The sequence below is a fragment of the Manacus vitellinus genome, unplaced genomic scaffold, assembly GCF_001715985.3.
Source record: "Manacus vitellinus isolate BGI_N305 unplaced genomic scaffold, ASM171598v3 scaffold_12_pilon, whole genome shotgun sequence".
Taxonomy (NCBI): Eukaryota; Metazoa; Chordata; class Aves; order Passeriformes; family Pipridae; genus Manacus; species Manacus vitellinus.
The window spans coordinates 3533390-3558915 of record NW_021938949.1 but is presented as its reverse complement, the minus strand read 5'-3'; the positions used below and the strand labels follow the sequence as shown (position 1 = coordinate 3558915).

At 39.6% G+C, this 25526-nt stretch overlaps 1 protein-coding gene across 1 annotated transcript in view; it reads right to left on the bottom strand.

The window, feature by feature from the left end:
* The window catches only part of ADCYAP1R1 (ADCYAP receptor type I), a 140466-nt gene that overhangs the window by 44592 nt on the left and 70348 nt on the right, over positions 1 to 25526 (bottom strand). Inside the window, exon 4 of the mRNA XM_018089244.2 lies at positions 8594 to 8701. Within this exon, the coding sequence (XP_017944733.2) occupies positions 8594 to 8701 (108 nt within the window). The remainder of the gene's footprint in view (positions 1 to 8593; positions 8702 to 25526) is intronic.

Sequence of the window (25526 nt, the reverse complement as noted above, 5' to 3'; positions counted from 1 at the left end):
AGAAACAGCCTGTGCACGGTGAGTCTCGGAGCTCAGAGCAGCCTTTTAGATCTTCTCCCCGGTGCCAAATTCTGGCTGCTCTGGGTGTCAGCTGGCAGGGCACCTGCTCCATCTCCCACAGCTTTGTTTATCTGAACACAACTTGCATTTAACCCTTTTGTTCCAGCATTTGTCCCTTATTAGTGGCAGAGTAGGAGGGGGTGAAAGGCTTCCAAAAATGTTCCGTCTCGAAACGCGTTACCCACAATTTTCCCTTGTTCCTGTTTTTCTCATCCCAGGATTATGGGTTTCAGGGCTGGTTCACATAGGTAATCTTCTAAAAGGTTGGATTTTTACAGCATTAAGATGAGTGTTCAAAAGCTGCACTGATTTTACTGCCTGTTAATCGTGTCCCTTCAGAAAGTGCAGAGACTGGGGCAAGGAGAGGCTGAGGAAAACATTTCCTACAATCCTTGCAGTCCAGCTATGTGGATAATGAGCTGGTTAGGCAGAAATTGAATTTTTTTTCCCCCTCTTTTACATAGCACTGATTAGAAGCCGAACATTTAATTTCTAAATAGGAGATAAATCAGCGAGCCCTCACGCCCCACTCCCCAGCATCCACCACGCTGGGCCTTTTCACTCCCTCCCCTCTTGCTTCCCGCTGCTCCCAGGGACCAGCAATCTGTTCAGCCGGCTGGCAAAGCCACAGTCGGGAACAGCAGGATGCTTAGCAGCTTTTCTGTGCTCTCTGAGCTCCCCACATGGATACTCTGCTTCATTAGAAGGGAACATTAACCCTCGGCCCGGTCCTGTGCCTGGAAACACGTGATCCCACACAGACACTATCCAACCACCCCAGTTGCTTTGTTGTGGCTCTCTTGTGGGAGGGGTAAAATGGCACAGGTTGCCCAGAGAAGCTGCCCCAGCCCTGGAAGTGTCCAAGGCCAGGTTGGATGGGCCTTGGAGCAACCTGGGCTAGTGGAAGGTGTCCCTGCCCATGGCAGGGCGTGGAAGGAGATGACCTTTAACATCCTTTCCAACTGAAACCATTCTATGATTCCATGATTGATGGATCGATCCAGGATGAGCTGCTTTTTCTTCACAATGTCATTAACATGATCTGTAATAATTAGCAGGCAGGCAAGGCTACAGATTACATGACCCTCCAGGTTCCCAAACCTTTCCCTGTGCTAAGTGCTTCCCTCTACTGTTTCCAGGGGTTTGGGTCTCTCCAGCCTCATACCCCGTAGACAATACTTTAATCTAGAGATTAAAAATCATTTATAGAAGGACATGTGGTGATAGAACAAGGGGGAATGGCTTCGAAATGACAGAGGGAAGGTTTAGATTAGATATTAGGAAGAAATTCTTCCCTATGAGGGTGGTGAGGCCCTGGTACAGGTTGCCCAGAGAAGCTGTGGCTACCCCATCCCTGAAGTGTCCAAGGTCAGGTTGGATAGGGCCCTGAGCAATCTGGTCTAGTGGAAGGTGGCCCTGCCCATGGCAGAGGTTTGGAACAATATGATCTTTAAGGTCTCTTCCAACACAAACCATTCTGGCATTCTATTATTCCACGATTTACTGTATATCACCATTTACCTTGACAAAGGGATTTGTGAACATATTGCTCACATAGAGACAGGACAAAATTAAATGGTGCTGTTCATTTCATTTAGAAAGCAAGAAAAATGAGGCAGAGGATAATTAAGGATAAAACTAGGAAGCCTTGTTTGTATTTGTGTGTTTGAATAAGAGCTGGTGTCCAAGGACATCTGAGGGACTGATCCTGGGGGGCAGATCATTCCATTCTTTTAACCCACCTGAAGATAAACTGATTTTTTTTTCAAGTCTCATCCCATAAGGGGAACTTCCAAAGGGTCATTGGTTTTAGACATCTGCCATGAGATGGGGTGAACTGGCTTCTGCAAATTCTTTGTTACCCAGTGTTTTGTGCCAAACATTGCAATAAAGGCAGTGACTGAAGTGATAGACAAGTCCTTTCTTCTCATATCCCAGACTAAATTCAGGGCACGTGGTCTCATGGAAGACCCAGTGAATCATGCCTGGAAATCATGGGAGAGTAGAGTGAGGTCCCACATGGAGAACATAAAGGCCAGAGTACACAGGGCTGGCACAGGCTGGACTGATGTACAGATATGATCAATAACATTTAAGGGAAATTATGGCTTTCTTCTTTTCTTGCTCTTTCTTGTCAAAGGCTGTGGAACTAGAAGTGGACTGAGGTCACCATAGCAACTGAGCATCACACAAACGTTCTGTGAACCCTTCCTATGAGTCTGGCTGTCACAGGGGCATCCATCGGAGAGCAGGATCAATGCAATTACTATTGAAGGGTCTCCAAGCTCTGAAGAGGGCAGGGGTCATATTTCAGAGAAAAGCAAATGTTTCCCAAACCAGAAACACAAAAAAAATAAGAAACATTGTCCAATGGAGATTAACAGTTATGAAATAACTCCTAGAGAAGGGAGCAAATTAAAACCCTTGCTTAAAGGTAAGGATGAATGAGTTCCCACCACACCTAAAATCTTTCAGTCAACTGAAACTCCTTTTCCAATTATCTGAGTCAAGAGCAGAAACACAAACAGAGCAAAGACTGTTAGTAAGGGTTGAAGGATCTGCCCATGTTGCACCTGCAGTGATACTTCAATCTATCACCTTTTGGCGTCTAAGTGTTCTCCAATCTGCTCAGCAGCTCTCAGTAACTTCCACCCTTGAATTCTTCCCAAAGGAACATGAATTTTTTTTTTCCCCAAGGGCAAATCAGCTTTCAAATAATTGACAAAGGTCTTGAGCTGTGTTACAGCTTTCCCCTGGCCACTGCAGGATGTCATCTCACACAGGACCAAGGGCTTGATCTTTAGCTGAAATGCTCCTGGTCATGCTGCATATTTGAGTACAGAGGCACAAAGTCTTATATCCCCATAATTTGGTGGGAGAGGCCACAAGATGTCTTTTTTATTTTCCCGATAAAAAAACACCTAAGAGGCCTCAGCTACTTGATTAGAAATGTAGGTCCAGCTGCTATTCTTTGATGACAGGATTTTCCTCCCATTTCCCTCTGCATTGCAGAGAGACTTTGTGGTGCTGTGACCGAGGAGGTTTAATTACAGCTTGTCCTCCTCGCTTTGGAAAAGCTGGAGTAATCCCATGGCTTTCCTGCCTCTGCAAAGCCTAGGGTTGAAAACCAGCATGAAATTACTTGTTATCCAGCTGCTGCTATTCTCTTGGTTATTGGCAAGACTTATTATTTTGAACATCAGTACTTGGTAGGTGTCTTGAGCCCATTCTTTGTGTCACAATTCTTTCTAGGACTTGCTGAGCATTCATCAGCAATGACACATATGCAATCTGCAGACAGCTCTGAAAGCTGTCCAAAACCTGTATGAGGTGTGTATATGTACATGGTTTATATATAAAACTATACAAACACATGTGTATATATTAATGGTTACATGTAAAACATAACCTTGCACTGAACTTGCTTCTGAATGATCTTACATGAAATTAAGGATGAAACTAAGGTATGCACAGAGTCCTGGTTGCTTCAAAGACTAGAGAAGCACTGATTATTATTCCAGTGATGAAAATGCTGTGGGATGGGTTTGAAAACAGACACTACTCCTTGGTTACTTGTTTTTCTTCCCTCGGTTTCCATGCAGGATGTTGAAATGCCCATCGGGGCGAGATATCCTTGAATAGAAATGTAGACCTTTGCATTGATCTTTTGCCTTTTTGACAGGCAAATGTGATTTCCAATTTGAGTTTAATGCAATGCTGACCTTAATTTCAGCAGTAGCAAAGAAAACCTGCATCCTTTACTGCAGTAGAAAATAAGCACACGATCTTCCAGAGGCATTTTGGTGTTTAGAAGGCTCCTGATCTGGTCACCTTTGTCACCTTTTTGTTCTGCCCATATCAAAAAATATCAATACATAACCCAAACTAATAGAAATTGTAATTTGGAAATGTTTTCAGCAGCTTTCACCTTGGGAAGTCAATGACTTTTATTTTCTTTTCACCTAGTTTGGAAGTTATGTACCATTTTCACAGTGGTACATGGTCAGCTCCTAAGGAATTTCCCAGGACTGCCTCCCCAGAAATGACACAGAAGGGCTTTCCACACATGAAGATGTAGCACCATTTCCCCTCTCATTAACTCTTCTCTTGTCATCTTATTCTGATTGATTAGGGATAAAATCTAAACCCAGGTAGGAGGAAAAAAAAGCCACAGATGGCTTCCCAAATCCAATTAACCCTGAATTCATAAATCCCACTGTCCACCCATGGCATCTCTAGTGCAGCACATATGAGGCTTGGGGTTCTTACAGAATCAATTAATCAATTAATTAGTATAACAAAGTACTTGAGTGCTTCCCTGAGTGTTTTTAATGGGATCAGGAATAGACTATTTTCAATTTCTTGGGACAATAAAGCTTGTTGATGAGCACTGAAGTCCTGCAACTGCCAGAGTAGCAACAAGCCAAACATTTTGGTTCAAAAATATGAGCACAGGATACAATTCCCTCTTAAACTTTTTAATACCTGGATAAATTCTTTTTTTCTAGAGGATTTTAATTAGGAACCCTTAATCCTGGTATCAACAGGATGGGGTTTGTGCCATTGGCAAAATTTATGTACATTTTCTCTGTCTTATATGTCTTGTAGTAATGATCTTTTGGGGATGTAGCAGGTAGTGATCTAGACATTCTGAGTGGCTGGAAAATTCAGTAGGAGCTACTCATATTTATTATTTGGGTTTGTGAATGAAAGCATTTTCCAAATGGGGAGCATATGGCAATGCTCAGAGACTGTCTCTTATCATTTGTATTATATTATGTATTATATAGTATTTTTTTCCTGCAAATCAAAGAACTAAAGATATGCTCATTTCTGATCTGGCTACTGAGTTTCATTCAGTGGTTCCTTTGAGTAATGTGGCTTTTTTTTTTTTTAATAGGTTCTGGCTATCTAAGCTGTACAGTACAAAGAAGAAAAAAAGCACAGGCTTTCTTTCTGTAGATTTCCATTGCCAGGTAGTATCACCTCTGTCTAGAAAAAAAAAAAAACAAAAAAAACCAAAACAAAACAAAACAAAAAAAAAAAAAAAAAAAAGAGAGAGAAAAAAAAAGAAAAAAAAAGGTGAAAGAGAACAAAGCTGGGAGAGCAGATCACTATGCCAGGGCCATCTCCAGGTCTTTCTGTGCCCTACTGAAATGTAACATCACAGCTTGACATGTTTTTCTTCTTTCTTCCTTTGCAAGGATCCCTTAGAATGCTTTAAATGTCCCTTGTTCTGGAGTGGGTGTCTCTGGAGCCAGGGCTGGGAAGGCACTTGAGAAATAGTGACACACAACAGAGAGGTCATGGGAGTTACAGCTCCTGGGGGAAATAAGGCTTGTGGGTAGCAGTCAAAGAAATCAGTGTTGAAGAGGGAAAGAAATTAATATTTAGGAACCAGCTAGAAGGAAACCATTGTAAATCTCCAACCTACTGGAGTAGAAAGAGCTCAGGAATTAATATGCTTTTTCCACGTGGGGAGATTTTGAGAACGACATTTTTGTTCCCAGTTTGCATTTGAAAGGAACGAATGAGAAATTCTGGTGAGCTGGGAGGATCAGAGAGTTGAAATGAAATTTTAGAAGGGTTGCCAAAGACACAGAATGGGATTGAACATTAGGCTTTCTGTGTGATGTTGACAGCAACTCAAATGCTACTCCTTGGTTCAGTTGCAGTGAAGGTTAAAGCAGAACGTATTAAAACCAGCAACAGCTGGCATTTTTAGCTAAATCCCTAGCTAATTTTTTGAAAAAGCCTCTCTCCAGGTGACAGTTTAGTCAGTTAACTTTTATTCTGTAGTCTCTTTTATTTTTTCCTGTTTTACTGCAGATGGAAATCAGACATCCAAGGAAAGGCAATTCCTTTCTGAAATGCATAAAATGAGCAGACCCCTCCAGTGACTTCCCCCATCTCAAAACAAGCATCTGAGAAGAGTCAGAAGAAACATCTTCTGCAAGTTCCCATTGATTTCTAGTTACTGAACCTGAAATCCATGTGTTCACTTCAGGTTTTCATGCATAGCTTTTAAATACCCAAAGCCAAGTGAGATACTTCCTCCCCACTCTTTAGCACATCCTGTGATTTCCCCTTCATTACACTGCACCCACAGGTGCTTCATAGGACAAACTTTTCAAAAGTATAATTTAAAGTTATTGCTGCAGTTTGTAATAATGATTTATGCTCATATAAAAATTTGCTGTATTAAGAACAATTCTGCTATTAATAAATATTACTGTTGGTACCCAGCCTAGTTCCATATTCTAGAAACACAGCAGCAGCCAGAGGACACTGTAACAATCCCTAAAATGTGCTTAGCCATGTCTTAGAAACATTAGAGTTCTCTAACAACCCTTTATTTAAGGAACCATCTTAAAGGTGGCCTTTTTTCATTAAACCCTCATTGAAACAAATAGACTTGGCTAATTAAAATTAGCAGCAATAATAGTGAAAGCTCCTGCTGATTCACCCAGGAGAGTGATTAGAGATGTCAATAATTCCACCTTGGGGTCACTGGTGCAAACCCAGCCCAGTCTGGAGAGATTTCCAACCGCTCCAGATTAAATGTTTATTTGTTTATCTAGTGAATTACGAATCTTGGGTTTGTTCCTGCTGAACAGATGTCCCAAAACCCCTCAAACCCAGCCCTACACGAGGTAACAGCTGTCACTTTTATTAGTGATCCTGTGAGGAGAGAAATAAAGCAGGACATATGTTTACACTGGATGGACTATTCCTCCCTCAGGGTCAGACTAAAACATTGCTACAGGTCAAATGTGAAGTTCAGTATGTGAAGAGATCTGTAAATCCTAGACAAATTACTTAAAAATATTATTTCAGCCCTTTATTTTACAGAGGTCTAGTTAGATAGGGTTTTTTTGTTTTATATATATATATATTTACTTGCTTTTCTAAAGCCTGTATTACTTTTTATTCAAAAAAATTACTTTCCACTAGAAAAAAAATATTTCCCATTAACAGGTAACAGTTTAATTAAAATCTGGAATAGATCCTATTAAGTTAATCTTGTTGGTGAGGCTGGACATGATCACACACTGGCCTGAGGCACAAGGGTCAAGTGAAGAGTAAAGTCATGACCCCAAAATTTAGCACAGCAAAATTCCAGCTGTTCAAGGAATTAATCAACAGGATCCCCTGGGAAACTGTCCTCAGGGACAGGGGAGAAGAACAGAAGTGGCAGATGTTTAAGGATGTTCTCTACAGAGCACAACAGTAAGAAATAGGGCAAGGAAGGCAAGACAAGGGCATGGCTGAGTCAGGACCTGCTAGTCAAACTAAAGGGCAAAAATGGAATGTACAGGCAGTGAAAAAAGGGACAGGGATCCTGGGAAGGGTGTAGGGATGCTGCCTGGTTGTGCAGGGATAATTTCTATTTTGCAGTCTCTTTTATTTTTTCCCATTTCACTGCAGATGGAAATCAGACATCCAACTCTGGGCAGTCAAACTCCTTTTTAAATTCATAGAAAACGAGCAGCCCCCTCCAGTGACTTCACCCATTTCAAAACAAGCATCTGAGAGGGGTCAGAGAAAGCACCTTCTACAAGTACCCACTGATTTCTATTCACTGAACCTGAAATCCATGTGATCACTTTTGACTTTCACATATAACTTTTAAATATCCAAAGTGATTTCCCTGTTGTTACGCTGTGCCTGCAGGTGCTTCATAGGACAAACTTTTTAAAAGTATAATTTGAAGTTGTTGCTGAAGCTTGTATAAAATGTGCAGGGATGGGGCCAGGAAGCCCAAGGCAAACCTGTGCCTGGATGAGCTGAAATGGATGTATCTAAAAGTGAGGATTTCAGCATTCCTGGAGCTGTGCAGGAAACACTGCCTCCCAAAAATTGTGCTCTGTGTGTGGCCATGCAGAGAAGGCAGATTTTGGAGTCCAGATTGTAAATGAATAATTAATTGGCAAAATGATCTTTGGGAAAGAGGATCCTGGGGGACAGTGATGAACTTGTTCCTCAAAGGACAGTGCTAATTAAGTGATCTGCAGCAGGCTGGGTGGGTGCTGGGAGCAAATGGACAAATCTGTGTTAATTATCAGGAGCACAAGGATGTTTCTACCTCATTTCTACAGACCACAAAAAAGCATGATAGACCTTCTGTACCTCTCCAGAAACCTTTAATTCCCACTGACTGCTCCCTGGACCCCCAGCTTGGGAGCTCCTCACACTGGTCATCTCAAGCCTCGTGTTCTCCTTAAGCACGAGCAGAACCTGCTCTGAGTTTTAATTATTTACTAAAGCAAGTTCAAATTGTTTTATCCAAGACCCAAACACATATTCATTGAGTTTTGTGAACATTCTCTTTAGAAGTTACATTTGGTGATATTTTCGTGTTGTATAATCTTTTTTCAAACATTCCCTCCCGTCCCTGTGCACACACACTCACATCTACACAAAAATATCCTGCTTTTCTATTTTCTTAACCAAAGCCCAACGGCAGTTTTTTTTAATTTCCATTTATACTGAGGATCTAAATGAGGCAGAGAACAAAGAGAAGATACTTTACCATCTTCAGGGATGATAAATCTGAACAGTGCAGGACACTTGACAAAGACAATTTCACCCACACTTGCAGGTTTCCAGCATGTAATGTTGTCCCACATTCCTGGGCAACCTAGAGGAGAGAAGGAGGGATAAAATACATTAGTGGTGGAAATCCATTCCTTTCTTCACACTGCTATTGTGCTTTATAGTTGGTTCTTCCTGCTATACATAAAAAGGTTCTTGTTTAGAATAATAAACAGTATCAATTTCCCTGGAATAAAATAATTTTCTTTCAGAGGAATAGCATAAAATAAGTAGTACTAGAGTAATGGCCAGACTCTACTCTTGCAGAAGGATGACATTCCTTAGTCTCAATTTAATCAACAAATTTTCCCTTAAGTATGAAATCTGCTGCCATTCAGCTACCTTTCAGAACTTCTGGATTAATTTTTAAAACTATTTACAGATCATATCTTTGATTAAACTCTATGAATTCCTGTTGGCTCTAATCCTTCTGAAATCCTTCCAAATGGGTACATTTTGGAAATTGTCTGAAAATTGAAAAACAGTTTCTGCTTCATCCTACAGCTATTTCTGTGGATATGTGAGGGAAACTCACCTCTTTAATGCTGTTTATTTTCTAAAAATACATTGTGAAATGTCCTTCCTTAGTGAAGAAATGTCTTAACATCACTCATTATCTTTACTGCAGTCTTTGTTCTACAGAATATAAACTCACAATGTCAAAAGGAGGATTTTGACCTCTAATGACAAACTGGCTTCCAAGAGGGAGAAGTCCTCCTGTAATTTTTCAAACCACCATCTTACCAGCTCACAAACCTGGAAGTGCTTATCCAGTGTACACAAAACTCAGAGCAACCTCTAAAACCTCCTACTGATGTTTAAAAAAATGACTTAGTGAAGGAACCTCAAATGGGATCAACTTCTACCTCAGAAAGAAAGAAAAACTGAATCTAAGCACCTCTGTTTATTTGCATTTGATGTTGAGATCAAGCACATAATCTCATCAACTGCTAAATGCCACCAGCTCCAGGATTTTCTAAGTGGTTTACCATTAATATGCTCTGTCTTTGACTATGTGCCAAGGAATATAAGATTTCAGCAAAAAAATACTTCCAAGTGTTACTTCCTGACTGGCACAAGTACAATATAATGAGCTATGGGTGATGAACTTGTAAAAAACATCACAAGTGTGGGCTTCAGCAGCTCTGGTGATAGTAGCAGATTCCCCTCAGTGGAGGATGTATGTTCACAGGACTGGAATTGGCATCTTTTTTCCGTCGTCTTCAGTGGCAGGGAATCAAATCCTGTGTTTCCTCACAAAAATATGAGCCATGCTTGGTGGGCAGAGCAGTTCTGAGGGATGTGGGGTTTGGAGAACCAGGTCGGTGCCAAGTAAAGTTGTTCTGATGTGTAACATCGTGATAATAACAACATGTTACACGTTACAGGGGTGACACATGCCAAAAAGTGGATAAATACTCTTTCAAACTAAAGGATGCAGCATCAGATTGCATTATAGGCATAATATAATTTAATAATCACATAAAATCCTGACCCTGTTACGTAAAATCCCTCAGCTTTGACAGACCCAACAAAATACAATATTACTGCAGAAAAAGCTCATTAAATCATGACAGGAGCTGGAATCAAAAAGAAATCCTTTACATTTGCCCCTACTCCTCTTTTTTTCCCACCCCTACCCCAGATTGTTTCTTTTGCCAGATGAGGATCCCGTGATATGAGTGCTGTGATTCACTAGAACATTTCTAAAAGTCTCAGAGGCTGGGGTTTGAAAAGTTTGAAAGCTCTCAGGCACAGGGTGGGATTATTGGGGTGTCCTGTGCAGGGCCAGGAGTTGGAATTGATGATCCTTGTGGGTCCCTTCCAGCTCAGGATATTCTATGATTTTGTGATCCTTTTTGTGTACTAAAGATGGAAATCAAGATCATATTGAGTGTTATTAGAATTTATTGTCTTTTATGATAGTTTGTGCCTGTTCACACAGTAGGAATTATATTTTCCATGTAAATCTGAAGATGTTAGCAATAAGTTTACAGCTCTCTGATGTATGACCCCCTGTGAAAAAGTAAATTATATGTAAATATCCATGTTAATGAGACATTTTCTTACAAGAGGTGCTGGAGACAATCAAAGTAGTTAATGAGATCTTTGGAGAACCACCTGTTAGCCTTGCTTAAATTAACTTTCTTATTGGAATTATTATTTCAACATCATTTGTCTTCCAAACACTGGGATAGCAACGGATGCTGCAAACCAGCCCTGAGGAATGCAAGGAAATCCTCACACTGCAGAACAGGGAGTGTAGCCACAGTATAAATATCTCATAACACTGTGTTTGAAATTCAGTTACACCAGGTGGCTGTTTTTGTAGCAACACCACGCAGAGATAAAAAATAGCCCCGTTTAAAAAGTCATTATAAGTTCATTGTGCTAGAAAACACTGATGTGCTGACACTGGGAGAGAGGGGGAAAGAAGTAGCAAGTCAAGTAATTTACCTTAGTTACTAAAATAGCTGAGTGATGGAGATTGTAAAGAGTTCACCACCAATAAATTGTCTGATCCTGCTTGGAAAAAGCAGATTGGAAACGTGCAATTTAGAAGAGCAAAGAAAAGGATGACAAAAAAAAATAAAATTAAATGGAATAAAGGCCAGTGTGTACAACCTCCCTGCATTTGTAAACCATGATAACAGCCAGAAACTCCTGCTGGGGGAAATCTGGCCACGGAAATCAATGTGACTTGAGTGTGAAACTGCCCAGCAGGGCCCCCCCTGGCATGGACAGGGTGTCTCCACTGCCCTGTGACGTAGGGATTCCTGAGCAGGCTCTGGAAGAGGCAGTTCACACACTGCAAGCAGAAAGATACAGCTTCAAGTGGGCAATTTTGCTAATTTTCAGCGTGTTAGAAATCAGTAATAATAATTAAAAAAAATAGTTTTGAAGAGTAAGATTTCGTGTGGGCCAGAATGAAGAAAAAATTATTACAAATAGGGGTCTTGCTAATGGATGGTCTTGGAAACAAAACAGAATCACAGAATCACTAAGGTTGGAAAAGCCCTCTAAGGTCATCAAGCCCGACCCTTAACACAGCACTGCCAAGCCCAACATTGAACCACGTCCCCAGGTGCCACATCCACATGTTTTTGAACACTTCCAGGGATGGTGATCCCACCACTTCCCTGGGCAGCCTGTTCCAATGCCTGAACACCCTTTCGGTGAAGAAATTTTTCATAATATCCAATCTAAACCTCTCCTGGAGCAACTATAGGCTGTTTCCAGAAAGCACAAATCCTGCCTTCCCTTCCCATCTATGCACTGCAACCTGCAGGCTGGAATTCAGTTTGGTAAACATTTTGGGATTCATCTCAGAAAACATAAGTGGAGTACCAATGCTTGGTGTAAGTAAGTAAGCACTTATGTCCTCTTTGTAGCATGGGCAGAAAAGGCTCCAACTTGCTTAGTTACCTCTTCTTTGATGACTGGATGATCCTTTGGGAGCCAATATTCCTTGCTGCTGACTTTTGAGGAAACACAAAATGATCTTTCAACTACAGGATTAGTCCAGATTGGTTTAACTTCAGCTGGCTAAGCCTTACACTTTTGCCCTGTTCAGCCAAGCAAAGTTTCATCTGTAGTTCATGGAAAGAGTCTTTCTAGACAGGGATAATCCCATTTTAAGGTGGCAGCCCAGGGGAATCACCCTGTAAGGTGGAGTTGCATCTCTCCACTGACTACACTCAGCAGGAGGAGGTTAAGAACTAGATTAATAAATACAGCTGCCTTTTCAATGCTTGAAGTTTGTATTCCTTACAGGGTCTAGTTGGTGTTTTGGAGCAGACATGGACCAACTCTTCCCTCTGGGCACAGTGGCTGCTTATGAAAACCCCCGTGATCAGACCCTACATCTCTGTCTCAAGCTTCCTCTTGTAACAGTGAGGTAAAATTCATGTTTTAATTGTGAATTCCCTGTGACTGGATCCACCACGCACTTTTACTTCAAAAACCAGTCTGATTTCAACTGAAGCACAATGTGGATTTTATATGGATTTCATGTGAAGCCCATGACATTAGAGATTAAATTCAACATTGTTGAAGCTGAGGGAGGTGCCTCACATACCTAAGGATGGATCTGACCTGGTAGCCACTGAAAAAGAACAGCTCTTTTAAAAAAAAAGGCCGTATTTCTTAACTAGGAGAAAACTTTTATGGTTTGTGGGTTTTTTTTTTTTTTTTTTTTTTTTTTTTTTTTTTTTTTTTTTTTTTTTTTTTTTTTTTTTTTTGTTTTGTTTTGGTTTTTTTGTTTGTTTTGTTTTGTTTTGTTTTGTTTTTTTGTTTTTTTGTTTTTTTAATTTATGATTGTAGAGTTTTCTGATGAATTTTTAAAACTAAACCTAACACCAAAACCATTCTGGTCACTCTGCCTCCATGGAGATCCACACAAACCTTATTCCCATCTTTCATTTCCAGTCAAGTCTCTTGGAGGAAAACACTCTGTCTCTAACCTGCTACTCCTGGCAGCTGAAAAGCTCCCTCTTGCCTGAAGTTTCTGGACAAGCACCAAGAGATAAAAAAAAAATAAAAATAAAAAATTCAAAGCAAGCCATGCTGGCAGAAGAGCAGTGATAAACAGCTCTGCTGAAAAATTGCTTATGGTCCCTTATCTTCCTTTTCTCCTCTGTCTAGGGCTGTCTTGAGAGTCACAGTTTGATAGTGGGTAGATAAAAAAACCCAGATTTTAGGCAGCCCCATAGCTGAAGTTCACTGAGCTCAAGGAATGGACCTTGTTTTAAATCAACTGAGGATAAAGCCTGTTATCTTTTACCAACAGTCACTGTGTCACCAGGACTGTGTTCAAACTCTTTTTTTTTATAGATTTGTGTCCTGTTTTCTTATGGTGCCTCTACCATCGTACCCTCATTTACACTCTGTATTTAAATCCTCTTTGCAGTCTCCACAACATCCTCCTGTGTCCTTATCTTGCCCTGGTGAAAAATGCTTCCTCTCATCTCTGTCAAATTTTTGGCAAGAGGAGATGCAAAAGCAGAGATGTGTTTTTTTGGATGGCAAGGCCATGTGTGGTAACTCACTGCTCACTCCTTCCCTGCTCCAAAGACAGTGGGTAACTCCTCCCTGACTCCTTCTTGGTGACAACTACTGCTTTGACATCTTTTTTATACTCAGTACAACATTTTCACAGAGCAGGGGAGTGAAAAAAAGTGGAATGACAGGACAATGGACAAAGGGATTTATGGATTCACAAGCAGGCAAAAGTGAATGGACAAGAATTTGCATACAATTTGTTCCCTTGGTAAATCAAGGAAAAATGTAATTACATAAATGTTAGGGTTCTGTATTTTTCATGTAGGGAAATAGAGGCTTGAGATGAAAATCCATCCTTCTGGCTTACAGCATTCAATTTGATTTTCAGTTCCTCTGCTCATTTATTAGTTTAAAATATCACCTTCAAGGTCATATTGCCTTCAGGAGAGTAATATCAAAGGAAATGTAATGCTACAAGCCAGCATATTAAACTGAATTATGTGGTGCACAGTAACTTCTAAAGGGCATCCTACATATAAAGCCTTTCAGAGAGAGGGGGAATAGGAGATGGGTGCTCTCTGTTCCTTCATAAATCCTACTAAATACCAAAATAAATAAGGGTTTAAGCGTGGCCTGGGTGTGGGACTTGGATTTTCAAAAATAATTGACATTTCAAAGTGCAGGTATCTTAGAGGAGTTCCTATTACAGGAATGGGGTTTCTGGAGGTGTTTGGGGTTAGGCAGCAAACTTGGAGCTCTGTCAGATTCAGCCATGTGTGTTCACAGATGCAGTGTGGGCAGCAGGGCAAGGGAGGGGAATCTCTCCCTCTACTTGGCTCTGGTGAGATCCCACCTGGAGCACCACATCCAACTCTGGGGCTCCTAACACAGGAGAGGTGTGGAAATGCTGGAATGAATTCAGAGGAGACCAAGGAGATGCTCCAAGGGCTGGAGCTCCTCTGCTCTGGAGCCAGGCTGGGAGAGCTGGGGGGGTTCACCTGGAGAAGAGAAGGATCCAGGGAGAGCTGAGACCCTCTTCCAGGGCCTAAAGGGGCTCCAGGAGACTCAACAAGGGTCTGGAAGGACAGGACAAGAGTGAATGGCTTCCCACTGGCAGAGGGCAGGGTTAGATGGGACATTGGGAGGAAATTCTTCCCTGGGAGGCCCTGGCACAGGTTGCCCAGAGAAGCTGTGGCTGTCCCATCCCTGGGAGGGTCCAAGGCCAGGTTGGACGGGGCTTGGAGCAACCTGGGCTAGTGGGAGGTGTCCCTGTCCATGGCAGGGGGTTGGAATGACATGACCTTTAAGGTCCCTTCCAACCAAACCATTCTGTGATTCTATGATTCTATACATTCTTTTGGAAGTCCAGACTGTAAGAGAGTAGAAAGGCAACATCAGCTGAAGATCCAGAGTAAGCTATAAAAAAAGAAATACACTCAAAAATGGAGAAAAACACTAAAGGAAGACCTTCTATATTGGAAAAGAGAATAGTTAATCATGCATAAGCAAAAACCCCAAACTTATTCCTTCCTTTAAATGTCACATATACAAAGCAGGCATGAAGGACTGAGAACAAGGGAAAGCTGAGCAGGGAGAAGGGAAAGGTTCTTTTTCCTTCCCACTTCTGCCCCTAATTAAGTCTGGAATTATTTGAACAAGGTGTATTCATGCTTTCATCGTTTCATTTATGCCAGTTATTACACTAAGAATTAATTTCTGTATTCAGGTTTTGTTACTGGTGCACCGAGATGCTCTTGATATTAATTGCCCTTACCAGGATGATTGTTGTATATGTAATTCCAAGAGAAGTTCCACGTTTCTTTTGCAGTGCATGAGTTAAAACAAACAACTGTGGGGGGCACTGCTAGAGGGTTTCTAATCCTCATAAAATCACAGAATCATGGAATGGTTTGGGTTGGAAGGGACCTTGAAGATCATCCAGTTCCAACCCCCTGCAGGGACACCTTCCTCTAGCCCAGGTTGCTCCAAGCCCTGTCCAACCTGGACTTGAACACTTCCAGGGGTGGGATATCCACCACTTCTCTGGGCAAGTTAAGATCAATTATCATCTGGAGATGTGTCTTTTCTTCCCTGATTAGAAAAGGCACCAAGAGAGAGCCCAAGTTTAGGCTTAAAACAGCTGGAATTAGAGGAATTCCACACATATAGTCCAAGTGACTCTGCTGGAGTGGTGTGTGAAGAACAATAAACTGGGATCAAACTCACCAGCAAGTTGTTCCACCACAACATTTTCCATCCCCCTTCTTTAAATAACTGCTGTCCCCGTATGAAGTTACTCAACACTATATTAATCATTATTTATGATTATTTAGAATCCATTGTTTATGTAATGATACTTAAAATAGCACTTTCTACTGGTACAGCATTATCAGCAAAGCGAGTTGTTTTATGGGATGACATTTTCAGATGTACTAAGTGCAGCACTGTTTGCAAAAACTATTAAAAATATCAGCTTAATTTATGAAAGGGAACATCAGAAACATTATTTGAGATATTTCACTTCTAATGCACCAAGCTAATCATTGATTATATTAAAAACTAAAAGGGGAAGTACCCAAAACCCTGAGGTTTTGGAATGGAACGATGGATTTTCAAGCATATTATTTTTATAGATAAACATTACACAATTATAATAATATTATTTAATTATAAATTTAATATATGTATTACTATAAATAGACAGTTATTGCATATTATTTCCTAAACACTTATAATATTATATAAATAGTAATCATATGTATTGAATCATACTTATGCATTATATGTTTTTATATTATATTTTTATATATTATATATTTATATATCGCAGCTATACTTATAAGTATTATAAAACATTTTACAAAATATGGCATCTTTATGAAATATGCTGCATTTTATAGCATTTTTTTTCCTTGAAGACTTGATACAAGGGCAAAGATCAGCTTTTAAATTACAGCAGCTGCTATTTATAATTGGAGAGGTGTAAACTCTTCTTCTCCTTTTAAAGCTGTTTAGCTCTTTGCAGTCACAGGATATTTATTTCTAAGCTCACACTCACTGCTGTTCTTGCATTGATACCTGCCAAGAAAACCTCATCCAAGAAAACCTCCAGAATCCTTTAAGTGCTGCCAGCCAATTGGCCTTAGGTGAGCTTTGAAGAGTTTTAAAGGGGAAAACTTCAACTTGGCAAAATCTGGGAACATTTCTTTGTCTAATTATGCACCAGAGTAAAAAGCCAACGAGCTGCGAAATTGAGAGGGGTTGTTGCTTTTTTAGGCTTTCTTTAAAAAACAATTAAAAAAAGTTTGGCTGTTCCTCCCTGAGAAAGTCACCACTTTGGTGTTCTGGAGGCAGAGAGGCTCTGTGGGATTACTGAGAAAACTGGGAGATTTGACTCCAACACTGCTGGAGGATGGGATGACACTCACAAGCTGCCAGAAGCTGAGCCAGTGCCAAGCTCACCAGCTGCAGATAATCTGGCATTGTTCAGGATATGGGATGTGGGAGATCTGGGGGTCTTGCCTGGCAGCAGCTGGTGCCTCTCATTCCTTTATTGTTGGAGCAGCCAGAACATCATCCTCCTACCCCACCACCAGCCCTTCTGACTCACTGCCCCCTTCTGAGGAGGAGAAGACAGCATCCTGTGCTTTAGCAACTCTGTCTTTCATCAGTTCTCCAAGCTGAGACAGATGGGAAAAGGGAGGCTTTTCCATCAGTGCCTTGCAGGCTTTGCATCCATCACAGGGCCATGAATTTTCCTCCTTACACGACTGGGCTCAGAGTAATTTCTGGGAAGAGCATGATAAAACACAGGCTGAGGGATGCAGAGTTAAGGCAGAGTTTGAGAAGAAACCAAGAGAGTAAGAACCATAATATATGTTCCTCTTCCACACAGCCTTGGTCAGAACCTATCCAAAGGGATCCTGCACTTCACAGGCACAGCCTGCCCATAAAAAGGGATTTCCTAAGGACAACAGGGTGGAGCTTGTCTTTCTGAGAAGTTTCAATCAACAATATTGGTTAAGCCTACAACTGGTTGTGCTGATGGAGGAACTGGATAGAAATGAATAAATATATATACATAAAATATTGTACATACAATATATTCCCTGCACAAGTACTAATGTGCCTCACAGTGAACCCTGGCTTTCAGCTAAGGCTGTAGGTAAGGAATCTTTCCAAGCTGGGTGGCTGAACTGTTCACTGCCACTTTTGCAACCCCAGGAGGGATATTTGGCCCATTATGAGTTTTTATGGGCCTGTAAAGGAGACATCTGTAAGGATCACTGGGATAAACAGTTGCCATGGAGACAGAGAAAGCAGAAATTTTTTCAGACTGTCTTTTTGGTGTTTTGGAGTCTGCATTCCTTTGAAAATGGAGAGATGATTTCATTGCATGGAAGAAGATGAGGAGATTTAATAGCAGCTCTCTTGAGCCATGAGGATTCCCAGTAATAAATTCAGGGCTTCAAATCTTTTCTGTCTCAAAAGAAAAAAATGACAATGTCTTTCTTTGATCAGTTCATTTCTAACTAATCTCACAGCAGCACTAAAATGGGACTAAAATGTGACACAAACCTTGAAACAGTGTCTGAATATGAGGTCATACTTCAGTCTTTCAAAATCCCAGCACAGGAGAACAGGATTTTCAATGAGATTTATTCAGGCAAAGCCTGAGATCAATAATTGCCCAGTCAATAACATTTGTCAGGAATTTTGACTTGTTTCTAAAAGGATAAATAGACAAAAAAAAAAAAACCAGGCAGACACTGAACAACTGAAAATAGCAGCTGACCTCAAGCCTATATGATTGATAATTTCAGAAGTTTTATTAAATTATGTTACACATATGGTAAGATCCCTCAAAAGGAATTTACAAATAATTATTATTATTTTGGTTTCAGACTGGCTCTTTTTACAGCTGGAAAACAGACCCCAACAAAACACAGTAAGTGGTGACATTGTAAATTCTGCCCCCTCTGCTCCCCACTTTCTTGCTTTCCTGGTGTTTATAAATACAATTCTCTCAGTGGAAAAGGCAAGGCTGTAGTAGAAGATAACTTATAACAGAACCTGGGCCAAATTCTCTCCTGATATAACCACAGTGACGCCAGTGTGGATACTCTGGAGAGGCATTTGTTCCTTGTTTACTCCTCCAAACCTTCTGAGAATGAGAAATGACTGAATTAAATAACTTAATTTCTTCCAGCGTGCAAAATCCATAATCTCTCCTGGAAATTGTTCTAGTGGTGACTCAAACAATTCCTTATTAGAGCCCATGGGATCTTATGATCTACTGGAGGAAACAAAGGAAATAAAGACGTTACAACAAGCCAGTTCCTACCCTGGGAAGGGGCATGTTAACATATTGCATTTTATACTCCTCAACAGGAGATAAACACTGTCAGGGTTTAACAAAGGCTGTCTCCTGGTCTGTGCTGAACTTCTCTGGCTGCCCTTGATGTGTTCAGAGAGTGAAAAAAAATACTGAAAATCAGCAGTGATCCAGTCTCACTAGGACTACACAAAACTGGGAATTTTGGTCAGTGTGACAGGGAATAAAGAAGGTTGGTGAAAATACAGTGTGAAAGGTATCAAGAAATGGAAAAGGAGGTGGAGTGCTTGAGGAAGGAGGATAAAGAGGGTGGTAGGGAAGCATGGAGAACTATAGTGATCATTCATAGAATAGCTTGGGTTGGAAGGGACCTTGAAGATCATCCAGTTCCAACTTCCCTGCCGTGGACAGGGACACCTTCCACTAGCCCAGGTTGCTCCAAGCCCTGTCTAACCTGGCCTTGGACACTTCCAAGGATGGGGCAGCCACAGCTTCTCTGGGCAATCTGTGCCAGGGCCTCCCCACCCTCCCAGGGAAGAATTTCTTCCCAATATACAATCTAAACATCTCCTCTTTTAGTTTAAAATGGTTCCCCCTTGCCTATCACTGTCTGCCTGTGTAAGAAGTCACTCTCCTCCTTTTTTATGTGCCCCCTTTAAGTATTGGAAGGACATTTCCCTGGTAAGGAGAAGTGGAACAGTGAATGCTTTCCCTTTTTTTTTTTCCTTCTGTTTGTTTGTTTTGTTTTGTTTTTCTTTTAATTATTAATTTTTGTTTTGGTTTTTTTTGGTTGTGTTTATTTTTTTGTGTGTGTGCGGGTTTTTTTGCTAGTTTGTTTGTGTTTTTTTGTTTTGTTTTGTTTTGTTGCTTTTTTCCAGAGGGAAGAGGGGAAGAAATGGAATGGAATGTTGTCTGGGAAGGAGCCACCAGTGCCATCACACCCAGACCAGCTCTATCACCAGCAAGCAGAGACGTATAAATTTAATCCCAAATAAAGTGCACCTGTACACACTGCCCAAAACTCTACATTGGATAAACTACAAAACACAAAATCTCCCAAAGGCAACAGTGAAGTTACAAAACTCCAAACCCCATAAACATCACAGGAGAAAATGTAATAACTCTTTCTGATGTTCAGGTCTGAGAAACACAGTGAGAATGCCCAGAAAACCACGGGAAGTGGCCACAGGAGGGCCCAAAATTGCAGTGGTGGTAATGCAAAATCTGAGCCATTGGAGACAAGATAATTCCCCTTTGCTTCCCTTTGGATCAGAACAGATGTGTTGGATCTGTCTTTCTTTGTCTAGAGGATAGAAGGATACAAGAAGAAATGAGAAGGGGCTGCCAACTCTACCTGACAATTTATGGTACAGGAATAATATTGTCAAGAACATACAGAGAGATGTATCAAACCTCCAACACTGCTGGATTAGTCACTGCCTCCATAAAAGCCATCACAGTATCATTTCAGGAAGAAACATTTTGGAAAGAATGTGGATTTTAACCATAATTGGGGAAAAAAGAGGTCTGCACATCCTCAATTTCCTTTTGCTTACTCTTGCAAGTGAAGAGTTAATTCCAGAAGAGCCAATGAATTTCTGCATGTAAAGCTACTGTAAGTCAGAGATATTGATTTAGGGAATTTATAGATGAGTTAAAAAAAATGTGAAGAAAGTTTAAGTATATTATTCCTTCTCCCCCTCTTCTTACCAGAAATAGTTAAAGATATAGCAGGGAGAGAAATTGGTCTGTGGTCTTACTCACAAATGTTTGGGGCCAGGTAATTCACTCCCATCTGAAGTAATTAATACCAGTGAAAATTTGCATACATATAATCAATATTTTTTTTAATGGTGTTCCTTATTGGAATGCAGAATAATTATGGAAAAATAGAAAATAAGCCTAAAGGGATGCATGGACATCGTAGGGATTATCCCTTGTACCCAGGCAAAATAAACAATAACTAAAATATCTAAAAGTAATTTTGAGAGTTCTCATTGTCTGTGATATTCTTATAAGAAGGACAAAGCACGAGAAAAAGTATATTACAGGGCCCAATTCTTCATGCTTGAGTTATAAAGATCCAGAAACTTCTCTATTTTGCAATCATGTCATAATTTATGGCTTTCAGGGATGGTGATAACATCACTGCCATATATAAAGACAATAACAAATTTCTTCCTGATATTCTCAGAGTGAATAGGGCAGACTTAAAATTAACTCCTGATTTAAACCTCAGTTAGATGTAGGAATTTTATTTATTTATAAATACAAGTGTGTATTTATACAGGTATAGAGTGTAGGTTTATATTTATATATATCTTCAGGGAGATTAATCTGCCTGTTTAAGGTACATGTAGAAGAAAAATTAGGAAGCACACAAAACACACTTAATTTATAACCTAAATGAGAAATCTCATTCCTGTGAACAGAAGGTTCAGCTGCTGTAATATACCACTAGAAATTTTCTTTATCAGTTCTCAATCTGGAGGAATAAGGATAAAAAAATAAGGAATTCTGGTCTCTCCTGCATGAAGACAATCATGGAATAGTCCTACTGACCAGGAGCTCTGTATTTAATTTTGTTCAAGCTTATTCAGTTATGATAACAGTGGGTTCTGGTTCAGGCAGGTCAACAGAGAAGGGGCAGAACTGTATCAACCATTTGGCTTTCTGGTCAAAAACCTGGAGCAGATTCAAGTCTTGGGAATAAAACATGTACAACAATCCTTCAGCACATTTTATTCATTGTTTGTGGTCATTATTTCAATCTGGCTTTGCTCTTGGCATATGGCTTAAGAATACCCATTATACACCCTCGTTATTGGTTTTTTTTCTCTCCTAAAGCATTTCTTTGTATGTTGACTTCTATGTCCAGTGATTTTTCCACTCAGATCCCGGTTAGTGACTCACTGATGGATTATTCTGACCTGGCCTTTTGTTTGGGTTGGGATTTCTAGTTGTGTTGTTTTACTCTGCTTCCTTCGATTTGTTTTCCTGCAAAGGACACAAACCAATCGATTCCAGCAACTGTGTGAGCAGGAAATGTATGGCTTGATTACCAAAAGTGCTCTGGAAGGCTGAAGTGGCTTTTAGGGTAATCAGAAAAGCAAGGAAAAGGATCAATAAGAAAAGCATCTGCAGGTGCTTGTCCACAAGATTCAAGTATCTGGTCTTGAAGGGGGAAAAGGGCACCATCTAACTGATGTTGAATTATTTGGGTAGGGTTCCCACTTGGTTTACTCAAAAAAAACCAAACCAAAACAAAAAAACCCCCCAAACCAAACCAACAAAACACAAAGAAAAAACTCTACCAAAAAACCCAACCTAAACCCTATCAAAAAAACAAACAATCCAATAAAAAACCCAGGCAAAAAAAACCTTCCAAAAAAAAAACCAAACAAAAACTCTACCAAAAAAAAACCCAACCCAAACACTATAAAAAAACAAAAAAACACCAACTTACCAAACAAAACACAAGCAAAAAAACCCTACAAAAAACCCAAACAAAATCCAAAGAAACCAGAACCCTACCAAAAAAATCCCCAAATGCTAAAAAAACCATAAAAGCAAAAAATCAACCAGCCAAAAAAACAAGCAAAACACAAACAGAAAACCCTACCAAAAAAACCCCCCAAACAAATCCTACCAAAAAAAACCCCAAAACCCCCCAAAACCAAAACAAACACAAAGCCCTACAAAAGTAAAACCCGAAAACCTACCAAAAAACCCCAAACAAACCAACCAAACCAAACAAAATACAAACAAAAAACCCTGCCAAAAAAAACCCCAAACCCTAACAAAAAAACCCAAACAAACTAACAAAAAAACCCCAACAAAACAACATTAAAAAACCCCAAAACAGGAACAAATCAAAAGCCTTACCAAAAAAATTCCCCCTGAAAAAACCCCAAAGAAAACAAGCAAAAGAGAAACAAAAAACCCTACAAAAAAATCCCCAAAGCTTAACAAAAAAAAGCAAAAATAAAAACCCCCAAGAAAACAACAATAAAAAAATCCCAAACCATGAACAAACAAAAAACCCTACCAAAAAAATCCTTAAACCCTACCAAAACAACTCACAAAATAACAAAACAAAAAACACAATCAAAACACAAAACAATTAAAAAAACCCCCAAAACCCTAAAGAAAAACAAACTAAAAAGGGAAACAAAAAGACAAACAAAACAAAAAACCTACAAAAATCTACCAAAAGAAAGAAACATGAAGAAACAAAAAAAAAACTACAAAAAACCCCCCAAACCCTACCAAGAAAACAAACAACCAAAAAAAAAACAAATAAAAAACTCCACTAAAGGAAGACCCCAAACCTTACAAAGAAACAACAGAAATCCAAACAAACAAGCCAGACAAAACACAAAGAAAAAACTCTATCAAAAAACCCTAAATATTAAAAAAAACCCCCCAAATCCCATAGAACAGAATGAAACACAAGAACGCTACAAAAAACCCCCAAAACCTACAAAACCCCCCAACAAACAAACAGAATAAAGCACAAATAAAAAAAACCTACAAAACCCCTCAAACCATACAAAAAAAACCACAACAAAAAACCTCAACTAACCAAAACAAACACAAATAAGACAAAACACTACCAAAAAACCCCCCAAAAATCCAAAACAAGCCAAAAATCAATCAGCCAAAACAAACAAAACACAAACACAAAACCCTACCAAAAAAAAAATCCCCAAGCCCTACCAAAAAACCTCCAAAACCCCCAACAAATAAAAACAAACAAAACATAAACAAAAAACTTTACCAAAGAAAGACCAAACCCCAAGAAAAAAGAACAAGAAACAACAAAACAAACAAAACATAAACAAAAACCCTACTAAAAAATGCCCAAACCCCCAAAAGAACCAACACAAAACAACCAACCAAAGCAAAAAAAAAGACAAGCAAAAAAATCTTACCATAAAAACCCCAGGGCTTAAAAAAAACCAACAAAAACCCAACCAAATACAAACAAAAAACCCAACCAAAACCTAGCATAAAAAACCCCGAATCCTACAAAAAAACCCCCAAAACAACCCCCCAAAAAACCAAAGAAAACAAACAAAAAGACAAAAAAAAAACCCTATTAAAAAACCTCCAAACCCTACCAAAAAAAAAAAAACAACAAAAAGGCCCAAAAAACCAAAACAAAAATCCTACCAAAAAATACGCCAAACCCTACAAAAATACAACAAAAAACCAACTAAACAAACAAAACAAAAAAAGTACAAAAAACCCCCCCAAGAAACCCTATATAAAATAAAGTAAACCCCCCAACAAAAAAAACAAACAAAACACAAACAAAAGACTCTACAACCCCCCTCACCTTTTCAAATAAAAATGAACAAAATCTCAGCAAAACAAAATAACCCAAACAGAATAGAAACAAAAAACCCTACCAATAAGAAAACAAATCCTGCAAAAAGACCAAAAAAACCCAACCAACCAAAAGAAAAAAAATAAGAAAAGATCAAGAAACCCCAAATCCTACCAAAAAAACCCAAACAAAACCCAACATAACAGAAAATTAAAGAAAACACATACAAACAAAAAACCAACTGAAAACCTCCAGACCCTAAAAAACCAAACAAAGCCTACCAAACCAACCAAACAAAACACAAACAAAACCCCTACTAACCCCCTGAAACCCTACAAAAAACAACCACTAAAAAACACCCAACAAAACACAAGCAAACAAAACACAAACAAAAAAACCCTACCAAAACCCCCATCAAATTGTACTAAAAGAAGCCCAGCAAAAATCTGACAAACCAAAAAAACCAAACAAAACCCAAACAAAAAAAATCCCAATAAAAAAACCCCAGACACTGAAAAAAATACCAGCAAATAAAAAACAAAACCAAAAAAACCCTACAAAAAATACTTCAAACCCTAAAAAAAACCCAAGCCCTACCAAACCAACCAACCAAAACACAAACAAAAACCCTACTAATCCCCTGAAACCCTACAAAAACAACCCCTAACAAACACCCAACAAAACACAAGAAAACAAAACAGAAACAGAAAACCCCACCAAAAAAACCCACAAAATTACACTAAAAGACCCAAAAAAACCCCGACAAAACAAAAAACCCAAAACAAAACCCAAACAAAAAAAAAAACTATGAAAAAACCCCAAACACTGAAAAAAAACCCAAATAAAAAAAAAACAACACAACCAAATAAAACCAACAAACACAACACAACCAAACAAAAACCCCACCAAAAACCCAACCAACCAAACCCAAGAAAAAAAAAACAGAAACCAAAAAAGAAAATAATTGTATCTGAACTCTGAGGAAAGAGGAATTCCAGGAATGGGAAGTGGAAGAGGCAGCTGAGCTCTTTGAGGTTATGGATACGCCCTCAGCGGGCTCAGTTTGCACGTTAAAGCACTTTAATTTAGGTTTTTTAATATGCAAACCGGGTGTAAATCCCTGTATCCATCACCTGGCCAAGGAGCCCTGGGAGCCCAGCCAGCTGATTTAGCCAGTGATTTCTGTGTCTAACACCCAGTGAT